The sequence below is a fragment of the Akebia trifoliata genome, chromosome 8, assembly GCF_017979445.1.
Source record: "Akebia trifoliata isolate Shusen 1 chromosome 8, ASM1797944v1, whole genome shotgun sequence".
In the NCBI taxonomy this organism is placed as follows: Eukaryota; Viridiplantae; Streptophyta; class Magnoliopsida; order Ranunculales; family Lardizabalaceae; genus Akebia; species Akebia trifoliata.
Genome location: NC_141382.1, coordinates 979,770 through 996,003, shown reverse-complemented (window position 1 = coordinate 996,003; position 16,234 = coordinate 979,770). Strand labels below are relative to the sequence as shown.

At 34.0% G+C, this 16,234-nt stretch overlaps 1 protein-coding gene across 1 annotated transcript; it reads right to left on the bottom strand.

Moving 5' to 3' along the window:
* Positions 1-5,240: 5,240 nt before the first annotated feature.
* Positions 5,241-14,849, bottom strand: LOC147395289 (E3 UFM1-protein ligase-like protein). Its single transcript, XM_086449847.1, has 20 exons — positions 14,586-14,849; positions 14,074-14,385; positions 13,716-13,982; positions 13,572-13,619; positions 11,738-11,803; positions 11,487-11,590; positions 10,797-10,890; positions 10,669-10,725; positions 9,928-10,363; positions 9,669-9,823; positions 9,262-9,327; positions 9,107-9,175; positions 8,913-9,005; positions 8,646-8,711; positions 7,919-7,965; positions 7,752-7,815; positions 7,462-7,539; positions 7,302-7,364; positions 6,332-6,424; positions 5,241-5,694 (listed from the first exon to the last, which is right to left on the bottom strand). Exons 1-20 carry the CDS (start codon positions 14,757-14,759, stop codon positions 5,593-5,595), a joined length of 2,454 nt encoding a protein of 817 aa, XP_086305973.1. The 5' UTR covers positions 14,760-14,849; the 3' UTR covers positions 5,241-5,592.
* Between the last annotated feature and the right edge of the window lie 1,385 nt (positions 14,850-16,234).

Below are 16,234 nucleotides of genomic sequence, written 5' to 3'. Positions count from 1 at the left end.
ACGCATCTTACGTTATTTGAAACAAACAATGGATTTTGGTCTTTTTCTTCAACCTTCTACCACTCCTTCTCTGGCTGCATACACTGATGCTGATTGGGCAGGGTGCCCAGATGATCGGAAGTCCACCGGCGGCTATTGTATATTTTATGGAAAGAATCTGGTGTCCTGGAGCTCCAAGAAGCAAAATACAATAGCTAGATCAAGTACTGAGGCTGAGTATAAGGCCCTTGCTCATGCCACTTGTGAGTTGCTCTGGCTACAGTCACTTATGACTGAATTGGGTATATTCTTATCCACACCTCCCACTCTTTTCTGTGACAATTTGGGAGCAACATACCTGTCCATGAACCCAATCATGCATTCTCGGACAAAACACGTAGATATTGATTATCATTTTGTCAGAGACAGAATTCAAGCCAAGGCCCTTCAAGTCTCTTTTCTATCTAGCAAGGACCAGATTGCTGACATCTTTACTAAGCCCTTATCCATTTCAAGATTTGCAACACTTCGATCGAGCCTCACTGTGCTTCCAGACAAGCTTGGCTCGCAGGGGCGTATCAACCATATCAGCATCATCACATCAGCTCATTCCTCCAAGGACATTACATCAGATCATTCCTCCAAGGACACCTCATCTGGAAATACAGAATAGTTTGTTAGTTTGTTATATACGTGTCCTATTTTCATTTGTAGTAATAAAGTCTGTAACCAAAAGAATATTCTATCTCAAAAGTCTATAAATAGTGCTCATGTATCAAATATCATTGAGGGAAGAAATACAAACTTTATTTTCAGAGAATCAGTTCTTGTTTCTGTTGTTTTATCACCACTAAATAAGAACCAAAATCGAACCAAATTCCATTGGAATCAAATCAACCCAAACCGAATTAAAATCAATTTGGTTCGGTTCGATTATATGGATTGTCAATATTTTATAAATTGTAAATAATATTTTTTAATGAAAAAATATAAACATAAAATTTCATACAATAAATCAAATATATCCATAAAAAGTCATTAGTTTATTCATAACAGATCACTAAACTATCTCTTACTTTCTAAAATAATTCAGAATAATATATATATTTATATTTATTTATTGCATAGGGGTTCGATTCTCGATTTGATTCGATTCTATACAAGTTTAATTCGAGAATCAAACCAAATTGATCGGTTCTCCATTTTCATAATCCGAAACCGAACCGCAACTTATTCCGAACCGAATCAAACCATCCCAAAACTATCAATTTAATTTGATTCTCGGCTTGAACCAAACCAAGTTGCAGCCCTACTTTTAAGTGGAGGGGCATGTAGAGTTTCAAAGGTGTAACTTGTGAAGCATACCTAGTCGCCTTTACTATCTCAGCTAATCGCTAATGGGCATTAACGAGACTCTATTGCCTTTGATTATAATATAAATAAATAAAGAGAATTGCTATTAGCACCTCAATTTTTTTACTTTTTTACATTCCAATTAAAAATAAAGAAAATAAGTAGGGCAAATTACCATTTCTTCTGCTAAATATGATGAAATTATGAGTCCAATAACTTTGTTCAAAGATTAGTCTTCTAATGTTGACTAGTAACTTCATTTTAAAAATAAAAAGTGACGAACTTCCTGATAATTACCAACAATCTCGTTTAAAAAATAAAGATATTTATCTTTAAATTTATAAACGCACTTTTTATTAGCCATGACATCACTTTTAAAATCAATGATACTTGTTTTCTAAATTTAACAATGACATCATCACTTTAAATTAGAATACCTAATAGGGAACTCGTTTGAAAACATGTTTTGGGAATTAAAATGGACATTGTGCCGGAATTGAAATTTTTTCTAAAGTTATGCACGTTTTGGGAAAAATCTCAAAAAAGAAAATGATTGAGAATAAGTAAAAGATTGGTTTCACAAATCTTTTAACAGGTTAAATATCCCTGCTCAATTATTAGATCTGATGGTTGTAATTTTTCTCATTGTAGTAGATGTTTCTCAATTGTATAGTATCTATGTGTACTTATATTTACATTAGTGGCGGTAAAAATATATGCCACAACAAGTAATTTTGTTTTTTATATTTGCATATTTTTTGTTATAAAAATAAAATACATCTATAGCTCCGGATAATTCCACCACAATAATGCATTTGTAGCGGCGGAACCATCTGCCGCAATAGGCCTTATATATTTTTGCTAAGAAAAAAAACGATCTCCCACTACAAAAATAAATAAATAAATAAATAATAAAATAAAATAAAATTATGTCTAAATATTTTAAATAAAAAATACATCTATAGTGGTGGAATTATCCGCCGCAATAGGTATTATATTTTTGAAAGTATTACAAAGGCGGATTCAAACATCTGCTGCAACAAAACAAAAAAAAAATAAGAACTTAAAATTTTAAATAAAAGATACATCAGTAGTGATGGAAATATCTGCCGCAATAGGTGTATATTTTCAAAAATAACGTAATACAAATATACAATCATCGATTTTACGTCCGTTGTTATAGGTGATACTTGTGGCGTCAGATAAAAATATATGCCATTACAGAAAAAATTTACTTAAATTATTTTGAAATAGAAATACATTTATAGTGGGGTAATATCTGCTTGCAATAGGTATTGTATCTTTGTTAAAAAAAATAAAAAAATTTACTCTTGTCGCTGTAGGTAGCACTTGTAGCGGCGGATAAAATATTTGCCGGTACCAAAAAAAAATTAAATAAAAATACATTTGTAGCGGCAGACCCCACGATAGTTATTATATTTTTTTCCTACAAAAATTTACTCAGCGTGACCAATTCGCCTAATACTTGTTGCAGCAGATAAAAGTATCTACTGTTACAAAAAATTATGTTAAAAATAAAAAAATACATTATAGAGACTGAATATCCATCGCTATAGGTATTATACCTTTTTTTTTTTAAATATATATATACTTAATGCAACCGATTTTACATCTATCACTATATGTAATACTTCGTGAGACATAAGATATTGCCCCCACCCCCCTATTTTAGCAACAGGGCAGTACAAACAAATATTGTTTCCATCGCTTATCCGCTGCAATTTATTTGTAACGACAAAAAATAGCATTGTAATAATGGAAGTATTTGCCGTTCTATTTCGTGAATGTTCTCTCCTTCACCTAGATTTCTAGTTTTTGGGTTTAAGATTTTATATGAGCCTAATCATAACGGTAAACAACTACTACAATTATTATAATGTTGTGATAATATTTTGCGACAACCCTGTCTAATTTTTGAATGGTGTGTTTTTTTTTTTAATTGGGGTGTCAAAAATGATTTAAAAAATTAGGGTGTAATAAGTAAAAGTTCAGGTGCTCATATAAATAAATGGACCGTGATATTACCACGCCCATCTATTGATAGGCAAGAAGGGACTGTCACTGGTTATGTGACCGGCTTGGAGACACTTTATGGGGAAGGGGAAGCCAGATTACACTACACCTAACTGTACAGAGAACTATCTATTAGTAGAGCTCATATAAATAAATGGACCCCGACATTACCACACCCATTATAATGTGAATAAACAAACCCCTATAAATGTTCTTTTTTTTTAAAGAGAGCTACTAGTGGCATCCCATTTTTTACTTATTACACCCTAATTTCTTAAATTATTTATCATTCCCATTACATATTAAAACACACTATTCAAACATTACAATGATTTGACTCAAGTTACTGGTCAACATTAGAAGACTCATTCAAACAATTTCAGTAGTTGTTTACAATTAGGATTATGCTCATATAAAATCTTTAACACAAAAAAAGGAGAGATATTATTGGTATCCTAACTTTTACATAAAGTGAATGGTTGGTACAACAATAAACCCAAGGGTTTGGCCTATTGGTAAATCAAGCCTTGATAAGCTCCTCAAGAAGGTAGGTCAAGTGCTCAAAACCCTTAACCGTTGCACGCAGGAATTTCTGGGGGGGGTGGTGCATGTGACCATGGGGTTAGTCTCACCCGAAGGGTGAGGATACCCATGACAAGCCAAAAAATTTTAACAATTGATACAATGACAATCTAATTTTATATGGTGAGGTTTTATTTCAAAATTAGTTACATGATTCATCCATATATTTTTTTTTTTTTGATAAGTATAATATATTAATGAAGGGGAAAATACAAAGAGGCCGAGGAGGCCTCACAAAGAGCTACAAAAAAAGAAAGTTAAATTACAATATGGATGATTACATGATTCATCCATATTACAATGGTGTGGTAAATTAATAGTCCAAATCAGCTCCCAAGGGTTGGTGAGATGGCCAATGACACTTCTTGGGAAGCAAAGGTTTTGAGCTCGAATCCCTCCTTACGGGTCACCCTCATGGATTTATCCCATAAATTGCCTAGAGAGGGGGAAGGGATTGTACGTGTCCCGAGAATTAGTTGTGTTAGAATAGTCCAACATTGCCAGAGTACCATTGGGAAGTGCAATGTATACCGCGGGACAACCCTCTTCTTGCAAGCCGGTTTTCAAGGATTAGTTAGGCCCATGGGCATGAACAAGTTGGATATATAAGAGGCCTAGATACCTCAATTCAAAAACAAACATACAAATCTTACCTTGCATCTGACCTTTTATAATAGAACACCAATCTTAAAATCAATGTGGGGATGGTTTATTTAATTTTCATTACACCATCCCATTTTCTTTAGCTCTTTAGCTAGACCCAATGAGAAATAAATGGTAGAGAGAGAGAGTGTGCATGTGTGTGTGTGTGAAAGTACGGAGACCAATTAGAATTAGGATTTGTGAATTTTTCTTTGATATCATGCTCAAAAGAGCTGGGTAGGAGAAACTCTCAGTATCATTAAGAGGTAGAAAAATCATTTTCCCAGTGATAGGGGTGGAAAAACATCCTCTCCCAATGTGGAAAATACTTTGAACAGGAAAAATGAATTCCAGAGAAAATGCACAATCATACAGCAAACATCCTCTCCTGATGTGGAAAATACTTTGGACAGGAAAAATGAATTCCAGAGAAAATGCACAATCGTACAGCTTACATGAGACGTTTCCCAGCTTTATAACAGTTTGGATCAATTTGTACGTGGATCAGTATTGCGTACAGCACCAAAGATGTTTCATTGTTTCCATGATATATGCAAATACTGTCAATGTCAGCCCCCCCCCCCCCCAAAATATATATATATCGACAAGGCTTGGTTCCATGAAAGGTTTAAAATTTTGTCTTGGGGGGGGGGGGGGTTTCATTCATTCTGAGAAATATTTTCTGAACATTCAATGTTTCGTTCTGGTCTCTGCTGAAATGAAATTGGAATATTCCGCAAAAGCATTCGGAAGCAGAACAAAACTTTGAAACATGGTTCCATGAGTTTTTTTTTTTTTTGAAATTTCTCTCTATATTTCGAAAGATGTGCTACAGGTGTAGACCAAGAAAAAGATCTCTTTCTAAATTGGTCTTTAGCAAGGAGATTTACACACGGCAGTATATTATTATGTAAAGGGTGTTTGTTACCAGGTAAGCTCTGAATGATGTAAAGCTCTTTTAATTGATGATGATTGCTTTTGGATAGTTTTGGATCCACTGAGTCAAGATTGAGTGGGGTTCAGCACCAGTCCTTTCAGTTTTGGAATAAGGCCCTCCAAAAACTCCTTTTTGCTTAGAATTCTATCAGATGAACAGTCTCCTTCCTGTAGAAAATGTACATGACATCTCTCCATTAGCAGGAAAATAAAACAGTAAACACATCCATGTTGTCTTCATTCATTTGATGATTAGTACGAGTTGATCAATTTAGTATATCATCATAAATCTATGAGCTTGAATTGGGGATTTACCAGGTGAAATATACAAGCTAGACAGCTAACTCATAGAGTTGGGTTCGTTGGTATTGTTCATTTTCTAAAATCACAAATGGGAACTAAGAAACATTTCAGGTGTTTGTTCATCTGATGATCCAAAAAGAAAAAGTGTAAACAAATCCATGGTATTTTCATTCATTTGATAACCAAGTAACAGTTTGATCAATATAGCATACTACATCACAGTTTTATGAACTTGAATTGGGGATACCAGGTGAAATATACAAGTCAGACAGCTAACTTGGGGAGTTGGAATCAGTAATATTGTCCATTTTCTAAATTCATAATGTGAAAAGACATGTACTACGAAGTTGAGAAAAAGAGAATGGTACTATGAAGTTGAGCATGGAGAAAAGACATGTACAGAGTAATTTTAATTTACTAAGTGTAGAATCTAACTAGAGAAAAAGAGAAAAATAAATAAATAAATATATATATATATATATATATATATATAGATGTTTACATCATCTGTTGCAGCTGATAATAGAGCTAAGAGGCTAACTGTTGCAGCATGGTAATCCATTAAGATCTTGTGTGCTGAATCTTCCAATTTATCCTGACAAATTGATATACAGGTTTTCTCAGATAAAAAATCCCATAAAAACAGATGAAAACAAGAATTACGTACATATTATTGAGTATCATGACATCTTAAGTTATATATTTAGGAGAGGAAGAAGAAGAAAAGCATGTTTATTATGGTTCTTTTGAAAAATACAACACCAATAAGGCCAGCCTGAAGTCTTCACAATGCCATGGGCCATGCCGATAGTGATTCTAGTGATGCCTTTGGTTTGATCTCCAGGAAAAGAGAAGTTCTTTGACATTATTTGTACCTTAAGGAAATCAGGGGTATGACCTAAATATTAACATTTTTTTTATAAGTAAAATATTAACATCTTATTGAGGTTAGCAAACAAGATGCCAAGAGAGCAATAGTCGAGAAAGAATTGCTTTGCGGAAAGCTATGTAACAAGGAGACTGATAATTGTTCATTCTTTCCCATGTTGACATCTGTCAACAAATCCCAAAAAATTCTGACACGTAAGGCAGTATCAACCTGTATTGCAATTATTTTTTTTTTCTCAAAATACAATTTCCAAAAGAGAGCTGGGGTGTACCATACTCCACACATTAAGTTGCTAAACAATACAAAGTCTGATATTTTCCTTAATGTGATTTTCTTATTGTGAATGAAAATGTTTTTTTTTTTTTTTTTTCAATTTTTACATATTCATTTCCTTATTTTTATTTGGAAAAGAACCTGATTAAAAATAACCAAAATATTATACCTAGACAAAGGTGCACAGACGTGTTTGCATTTTGGTCTTGTCAAGGAGCTGTGTCAAACACCTGATCTATTGGGCAATGACCCACACGTTCATGTCATTCCTACCTAGATAGAGTGGATATTATTTTTATACATTACTTACCTTTAACCGAGAAACAGCAACAGAAATGGCCCTTCCAGGGGCTTGAAGAGCTCTGCTGTGCACCTGGAGAACGGGACATCCGTAAGAACATAAAAATTCCTTTTACATAGGGAAACTTATGTTGATAAAAATGAAAACAAAGCAATGTTCATTAACTGACCTGCAAATATAGTAGAGAAACAACTTTTGGAAGAAGTGCAACTGGATCAGTTTCAGCAGAAATTTGAGCTGTCAAATCCTGATATCAAATTGAATAATTACAAACCATAAAATGTATCGCTCCACATTTATTTATTTATTTATCATCCTGAAAACAGGAAAATACTCAGCTTCCTTAATGGATAGAATAGTGTGTATTTGCGTGTATGGGGATAGATGTTGGGATTTTATACTCAAGATTATTTTTGCATCTTCTAGTTTCCAGACTTTAAAACACGGAAGCAGGCTTACCTTACGATAGGAATGCAAAAGTGTCCTCTCTAATTTCTTATCAAGCTTCTTTAAGAGTATCCCACTGGAGAAGTTAAAAAAACCAAAATTTAGAAATAAGTGACAAAGCAATACCAGATGCCTTACATATAATATAAACCATTAAGAAAATAGCAGTACATGACTACCTTTCCTCTGCTATCACTCTCAGTGCAGTCATGAATGTTTCCACCCTCTGCCACGCATTAAATGTATCAAGAGAAAAACAGAAGCTTTTGAAGTCGCACAAATCATGATATTGCATGAAGTGAGTCAGAAAAAACAATATAAGACATATAAATGAAGGTAACAACCACAAGAAAACAATAAGTGTTGCAATCATGAACAAATCCTTAAAAAATCTTCTAGATGTAACTTTTGGGCAATCAATAGAAAAGCTTTGGAAGAAATAAAACCTACAGTATTTTTACTCGCCAATTCACTATGCAAATTTATAATGGAAAACTTTTAAATACACCATACTAAAAATATGAATAGAAAGGGAAGAATGTATGCTCAGTTAACAAGGTATTACTTGTACTCCTGTTTCCCTTTTTTCGGATTTTTCTTTTATTGAAAAAAAAGAACATCTTAATGATAAACTAATGAAAGCAACCAAACTAAAAGAAGAAATGCAAGTTTAAGCAAAGATGAAGTCATAAAAGATTAGGAACACCTTAAGAAGTTCAGTAAATAAAAATTTATAGAACTATTTACGTTAGAAGAAAAAGAAAAATTATCAAAAAAATTTATATCAGTATTTTTTTCCTAGAGGCATAGAGTACAAGATATGACTATTAAAAATGATGATCATGGCTTTACGTCTTCAATAACAATTAGTTTCAATTTATCAGATAATGTGAACATGCACCTCACCTTTCCTTCCAAAGCCTCAACAACTGCAACAGCCTTAACTGAAAGAGATCCATTTAAATTCTTTGCCTGTAAAAAAAAAAAGTTGAGGGGCATTCAACTCCTAATGGTTGAACTATAAACAGATCAATTTCATCCAGGACCATAAAAAAAAGTCAGAGCCAGTTAACTAATGCGTTGTTGTGATCAATAGGGATAAATTTTATTAAAGCAAGGGAGTATTAATCGAAAATGGTATAATATTATATTTGAGAGTGGATGGTTTCATACAAGAGATATTCTATCCCCAGAACTCAGTGACACAGATTCTGGGTTTTGAGAGTAGTCAACTTCAACTCCATTCTTCAGTTTGTTATGCATGTCCTGCATGAATTGATATACATACCATTAGACCACCGGTTCATCTCATCACAAATTTGTGCATCAACTACAAAAACAACTATATCTAAAATATTAGATCATACCAAATTTATCAAAAGTGCATCCGCCATGGAAGTAGCTGTTGTTCTTAGCAGATGTCTGTGTAAAATAGCCTGTGAAAATGAAAAGAAACCCTTTTACTCGTTCTCATATTTAATGGAAATCAACTATAACATAAATCATTGGATGGAAAACTTACTGAGACTGATGGATCATCTTCAAACATATCTAATGCTTTCTCATAGAGCTGCAAATTTAAGAAATCCTGACAGAGAATGAAGGCAGAATGACCTACAGTTTAATCTAACAGCTATAAAACGACTAGTAAGCTTAAATATAAGGCAGAGAAATACCATATTGAGAATACAGACTTATTTTCAAGGGAATAATTTCTAACATAGAAAAGGAAGACAAATACTCCATAGCCATTTCTAAAACTCTGAATATATTAGCATCATCATTATGATCAAGACCTTATCACAACAATTCAGGATCGGGTAACTTAAATTATAGAATCTGACCAAAAAAATGAGTTCTAATATAGCTTTCATTGATGTCACAACAGTTTATATTGAATGCAGAATAAACAACAATGACTAGGCTAACCTCATCCAGTTTCCTTTGCAAATTGTCAAGCAAGTGCTTCATTCTCTCTGCATTTTCCATAAACAACGCATTTCTTTTTTCCTTTAATGAAGTGAGCAGCATTGGTCTCAAATGGGTTGCCAGAGGTCTAAGCAGTATGTGTGGATCATCCAAACCTGTAAAATCAAACTACTGAGCGCATTTAAATAAGATGTGAAGCAGATAATAATCATATAAGAAACTAGAAGACATGCAACTATAATTATTTAATACAGCAGACCTCCTTGTCCTTCAAAATCTGGGACCAGGATAGAAATCTTTTCCATCATCCAATCTTCAGAAGGAATATTAAGGTTGTCGTCTTTAATCTTATCTGAATCTTTTTTAGCACTCGATTTTTTATCAGGACCCACTTCCTTGCTTTTTCTCTGGTTTTTCTTAGTTTTCATAGGAAGGTTTTCCAGATCATCACTTTCAGCTGCTCTTGCCTTCGTACTTTCTATAGTTTTTCCTCTTTTCTTCTTCGACCCTTTCTCTAAAGCAGGTCTATTACCACTACTCTCTTCACCAGCTTCATTTGACTCCTTGAACTTATCAGAATCATGCACAACTCTAGCTTCATTCACCTCAGGTCTATCTTTGTTGTACAGCCCTTGTCCAGAAGGATTGGAACGACTAAAGGTTTCTATCTCCTTCACCATGCGCTCAAACACATCCTAACCAATGAAGAGACATGAAAGAATTGCAAGAATTAGAAGTTCGGATGGAATGGAAGCAAACATATAAAAGAAAATGATTTTTAAAGATAAAACTTTATTAAAAAAAAAAAGGATAAATGCGAAGAAATCTTTTTAGCTCCTTTAAGAAATGTGTTTTCCCATTTAACTCCAGTAAAATCATCACTAAGATCCACGCACACACATCCATTATCAGGTGAGAAAGCACATAATAACCAGCGGTTTCAGAATATAGTTAACTCAATAAGAAGCATTTTCTTACACAGCTTGTTCCAAGGCCCTACCTTGACAAAAGCGTTGCTCAATATGCATGACTCTCCCATTATGAGTGCCTTTGTAGACTGAAAAGCAACAAGAGGAGAATCAATAATGGGCCACATGCGTAATGAAGGACAACATTACAGAACCTCACCTTAAGGGATCTTTTAACAGATGGACAAAGTGACAAAAGCTTAAAAGCATCTTGTGATCCAAAAAATGCAGGTAAAACTGAAAGAGCATCAATCCTGCATTGTTCAAGGAGATATCAGAAAAGAAAAGGCAGTTCCCTAATCCATTAACAAAATGACATAATAAGACACTGCACTTGAGAGCTACTGCTCAGACATCTTTTCCCTTCACAACTAGCTAACGCACTCAAAGAACAATAATGCTTACAGTGAACGTAGAACGGTAGAAGTACATACTTTTAACACAAAGCAACCTAATTTGAAATCACCCAATGCATGTAAGGCACACACATCTAACACAAGAAATAAAAAATGGTGAAAAATGCATGAAGCATGCATACACCTTTCTCAAAGTATATGCAAGTCACATCAACCGACAAAGAAATCTCATTTGGTCAAGTCAAAAATAGTTTCATCAAACAAAGTGGAAATGACTTGCTGTCCCAGGAAGCACAATATGTCCATGGAGGCCGCTCCTCCCCCACCTTCCAGTATGCATGATTGGAAAAATGTTTCATGTTAACAAGAATAAAATTCCATCATTTATTGACTATGAGATTAACTAGAGTGTCATGGAAATCAGAATAAATATTATCCAAGCTAAATAAAATAATAATAATACTAAAAATATCAACAAAAAATCGTGTACTTACCAGCTACTTCGTTCAATTGCATCCTCTGCAGCAGAATCCAACATCTCAACCATGGAATGATGAACAAAAACAGTATCTAGTGGTATGCCTTCAGGATATCTGGACTAAATTGGAATGCATAGACAACATTTCATTACACAAGAATAAAATAAATAAATAACGGATTTTCATTCTTTTAAATTTTCGATAACCTAGGTTGGCTCTTGTAAAAAAGAGATTACGAAAAGAAAAAAGAACATGCATTTAGGTACCTGCAAGTACTGTTTAGGCTGGGGAATTGAGAGTTTGTAAAGAACTTCGTAGCTGATACAAGAATTCTGCATTGCAAAAGAAATTCAGAATATATAAAACATCAAACTTTAGCAGACTCAGAAAGAAGAGATGCAGCAAGAGTGTGTGATAAAAATAGTTCTTCTTGAAGGAATGACTGGTCCTAACACAGTACCATTCAACTAACTGCTAACTGCAACCAATGTGTTTACCCAAATAATATTACATCCCTTAGAAACTATAAAAATAACCCAAAAAGACAATAACACTAGTTTAAAGGAAAATGGTTAGAGCTTATTAACATCGGCATGGAAATGAGTGTCGTATCATACACACTAAGCCCACAAACTTGACATGCAAACACATCTGTATGGTTTTTTCATACATGTTCAGAGATATTTTTAAATATAATTTGGTCCATCTTAAGAATACAACACAAAATGAATGTACTTTGTTAAACAATGTATACATCTAAATCATATAAACAATATACAAATAACAGCTGCAAACAACATATTTGAATAAATTAAAATTTGTTTATTTAAAAAAAAAAAAAGTGTTAGCATGTGGAAGTCTCACTCAAGTACAAGGTGTCCAATGCAGCAAATTTTCAGAAAAAAGGAGTGTATGCTACGTGAGTTACAGCTATTGCATAACTGTCATATCGGAATATGATGGCTCTATATTATTTAAGTGACCTGAAACGTTTACCTAGTTTTAAAAGAAACCCAAGAAAAGTGCGGCTTCAATATCCACCAACAATGGGAATTTGGAAAGCAAAATTACGGGTGTCTCGGGCAGTATACACAAATCTGATTCAAGAAAGATTTTTTTTTTTTTTTTTTTTTTTTTTGGGGGGGGGGGCGGGGGGGTGCAGCAAATAATTATCATATTTATTAATTCTAGGAAATAGTGTCCCTGATCCAGGCTGGTTCGTCATCTAACCAGATGTGTGGTCACTAATGAAGCTGCCATTGAGGCCAGGGCATGAGAACCTTGTCTGCAACCCTTCCAATAGCTCAAATACTGTACATACAGGAAAAAGGAAGACGGACCTAATGTTTTACATCCCTGAGAAACAGGTACACTATCGGACACGGATACAAGGTTCAGAGGTAACAGTAACAATTTATGTAATAACATTTGGTATAAATCAAGTTTATTCCTGATAAAACATGTAAAATGTAACCAATGCACTTGTTGTCGTAATCAGATTGAACAATTAGGTGTGTATATAAGACATAAATTTTGAAGCATACAAGTTTTTCATTTCTTTTTTTTTTCAAGGTAAGCTACAATCAAACTTGTAGGCGCAAATTTTCAGATAACCATCTAACTCTCAAGATGCAATAGAGAGAAAGAGACATGAGAGACCAACTTGACAACTATATCCCCAGATCCTTAGGTCAATCCACTAGTTTGGTTTCTTGTATAAACTTGGTGCCCCGTCATCACACACACACACAAATTTTAAAAAAATCCAAATCCAAATCTCAATTAATAAGATTAAAGTTATATTCAAGTTTTCTTATCTAGTATGTGAGAACGTTCAGACTCCCAAGTTCTAATTATGCTCGACATTTTGAATTTTTGGATCAAAGTGACACATGTCCAACCCAGATTAAGCACATAATTAGACACCAACAAAACCTGTGACCTCATGATTGAGCAGAATGTCAACAAATTAATGGGCTCTAATAACTATAAAACGAAAAGAATGGGCATGTGGCATGTATGTTTTGAGTCTTCAAATTAATTTATAAAAACCCAAAATATCAACAACATTATAGACACAAAAAAGAATAGACTTCAAACCTGTGAGAAGAAAGAATCTACACTTTCCCTTTGAGCATGAGCAAACACCTGTTGCACTCAATTAAAAAAAGAACATTTAATCGAGGGAGAAAAAAAAAGATGACTAAAAAAGAAAAGTAAGATTAAAACAATAGAACCACTTACAGATGGGGTCCAGTGAACTCCTGCACGAAGTGATCCAAGAATCTCGCCTTCCTTCACCAATCCATTAAATAGAGACTGAAAAAACGAACCCTCAACCGCCACTCCATTGGCTCCATCCATATCTTGCAGTAGTTGCTGCAATAAGCTCCAAACTGTTGATAAATTTGTCGGAACCGTGATAGCCCTCGTAGCTCCACGAACCATGGCACTGACACGAGCAACGTAGGCAGGTGTGTACAATTGCCCACCTTCGAGCCTCCCTTTCACCTAAACCCAATCCCATTAATTACAAATTACTCAAATTATTTATTATTTCACCTAAATATACCACAAAATCACAAATAACAAAATGACCTACAATGGTCCCAAGTCGCGACTCAAGAACGGTGGCGAGCAGCTCAGAGCCAATGTGCAATTGAGCGGCAAGTTCAGCCAAAGCAATCTGACTGCACTCCTGAAGCCTCTCATTAATCTCTTCTGCTACAGAGTCCCAATAAGATTGTGCGATTATTTCTCCTTGAATGGACATAAGCCCTGGATCATCTGCTATAATATATTGAGATTGATTCTCGATATGGTACAAATCTACCCCAATTATATCGGAAAGATCAATCAAAGAAACACGACCAGATTTCTTAATCTCTGCCACCATTTCAAGCCTCAACTGATCCTGTTTTTTACCAGTATAGATAATTAATAATGCAAATCTAAAAACCTGTATAATTATCGAACGATCAAAGGATTGATTTTTTTATAGACAAAACCCTACATATCCATGAAATCTTGTAATTCGATCGAATTGGATTAGAAAAAAGAGTAAAAAAAATATGAAATCAAAACCCTAGAAGAAGATTGAGGAATGGAGATTACAGGTGTGATGTATTCTTTGCCAGAGACGGTGTGGAGAAGATCGTAATCGATGATTTGGAGTTCTTGAAGCTTTTGGACTAATTCGACTACGTTTCTTTCGGATAATCGGATGCTCGATTTCGCTTGTTGAGCGAACTCGAACTGTCTCTGCAATTCGAGCAACTCCGCGTCCATTTTTGATCTCTGATTCACAGAGAGAGTTTTCTCTTTTAGAACTTCAGTTCGACAGGAAGGCGAACTGTTCTCTGTTTTAGAAACTCTTTTTGGGAATTGGGATTTGGGACGGAACAGGTGGAAAAAAACTTGGGAAAATTACTTAGTAATCCCTGATGCTAACTTTTCTTTCACTTTAGTCCTTGAGCTTTTCGGTTTATCAAAATAGTCCATTTAGTAAATCCAACTTTTCAAAACAATCCCTGAACCTCACTCTAGACATTTCTCACGATTGAAATGTCGATATTGCCCTAACCATTCAAACACACCATTTTTTGTCCAAAAATAGATTAGATATCTGGCATTCCGGTCGAGTTTTGGAGACTATATTCCAATGAAAAAGATTTGCAAAGGAAGAAGAAGTCATTTTCAAGAGGTTTTTTTCATTTTTTCAAGCATTTTGAAGATGTATATAAAAAACTTGGATTTTCAATTGTTTTACTTCCTTTATGGATGAAATTTGATCAGGATGGTTCTTTTGATTTGAAATCATCTACACAAGTCGTTATGTCAAGTCTTAAGTCAATCTTTTCATATATTTTAGTTGGAAAAACTCAAAAAAACGTCAGGTGGATTTTACAAAGTCGAGGTTGACCATTTTTTCTTTTAAATTATTGTCATGGTCATCAAGTTTTTAATCGTAATTTCTTTCTTTCAACTGTTGCGGAAACAATAGATGGTTCACTATGTCAAAGGTGGGTTGTATTAGGTTGGCAGTCAGTGTAAAGATTCACCATCTCATAACATGAATCTTGATAAGATATTTCATTTCTTCATGTTAGGTGTCTCCGAAAGCGAAGATTGAAAAGTCCCTCCACCAGAGTCCTTCCAATAATTTTCCCTATTATATTAGAAGACGTAAACATAATAAAAAAAAACGTAAACAATTCATCATAATTAGTCTGCAACTTTTCTTACGATTAAAAACATAAATCAGGTTTTTTTATATTGTAAGTTGAGGCATATTCATCGTGGACTTGGACCCATGGGAATTAATGGCTACAAATTGTGTTTTTTTTTTTTTTTTTCTCAATTGTACATGTCCACCTAAGAATGAGCCTAATTGAATAAGTTACAAATGAGCCTTGCTACAGTGGCTCTAAATAATATGTGTGTAGAGAACCATTGATTTTCCTCTAGTGTATAACACTCGAATTTCAAGAAAAAGTATCCATGTTTTTATACAGGATTAATAAGTGTTACAATAATTTCAAGTTAATTTAGCATTTTTCTTTAGGAAAACATTGAGTAGAATGATTAAAAGAGAAAATGTTCGATTAAAACATTTAAATTTATTGTAAAATGAATGAATGAATCGTAAAAAAAAAAAATATTATGTTGTCTTATGACCATTTGTCGTTCTTTGACAGTCCAAGATCTGCCATCTTTAATCGTTAACAAGTTTTCACTTCATCTCTTTCATATAAATTCAATAA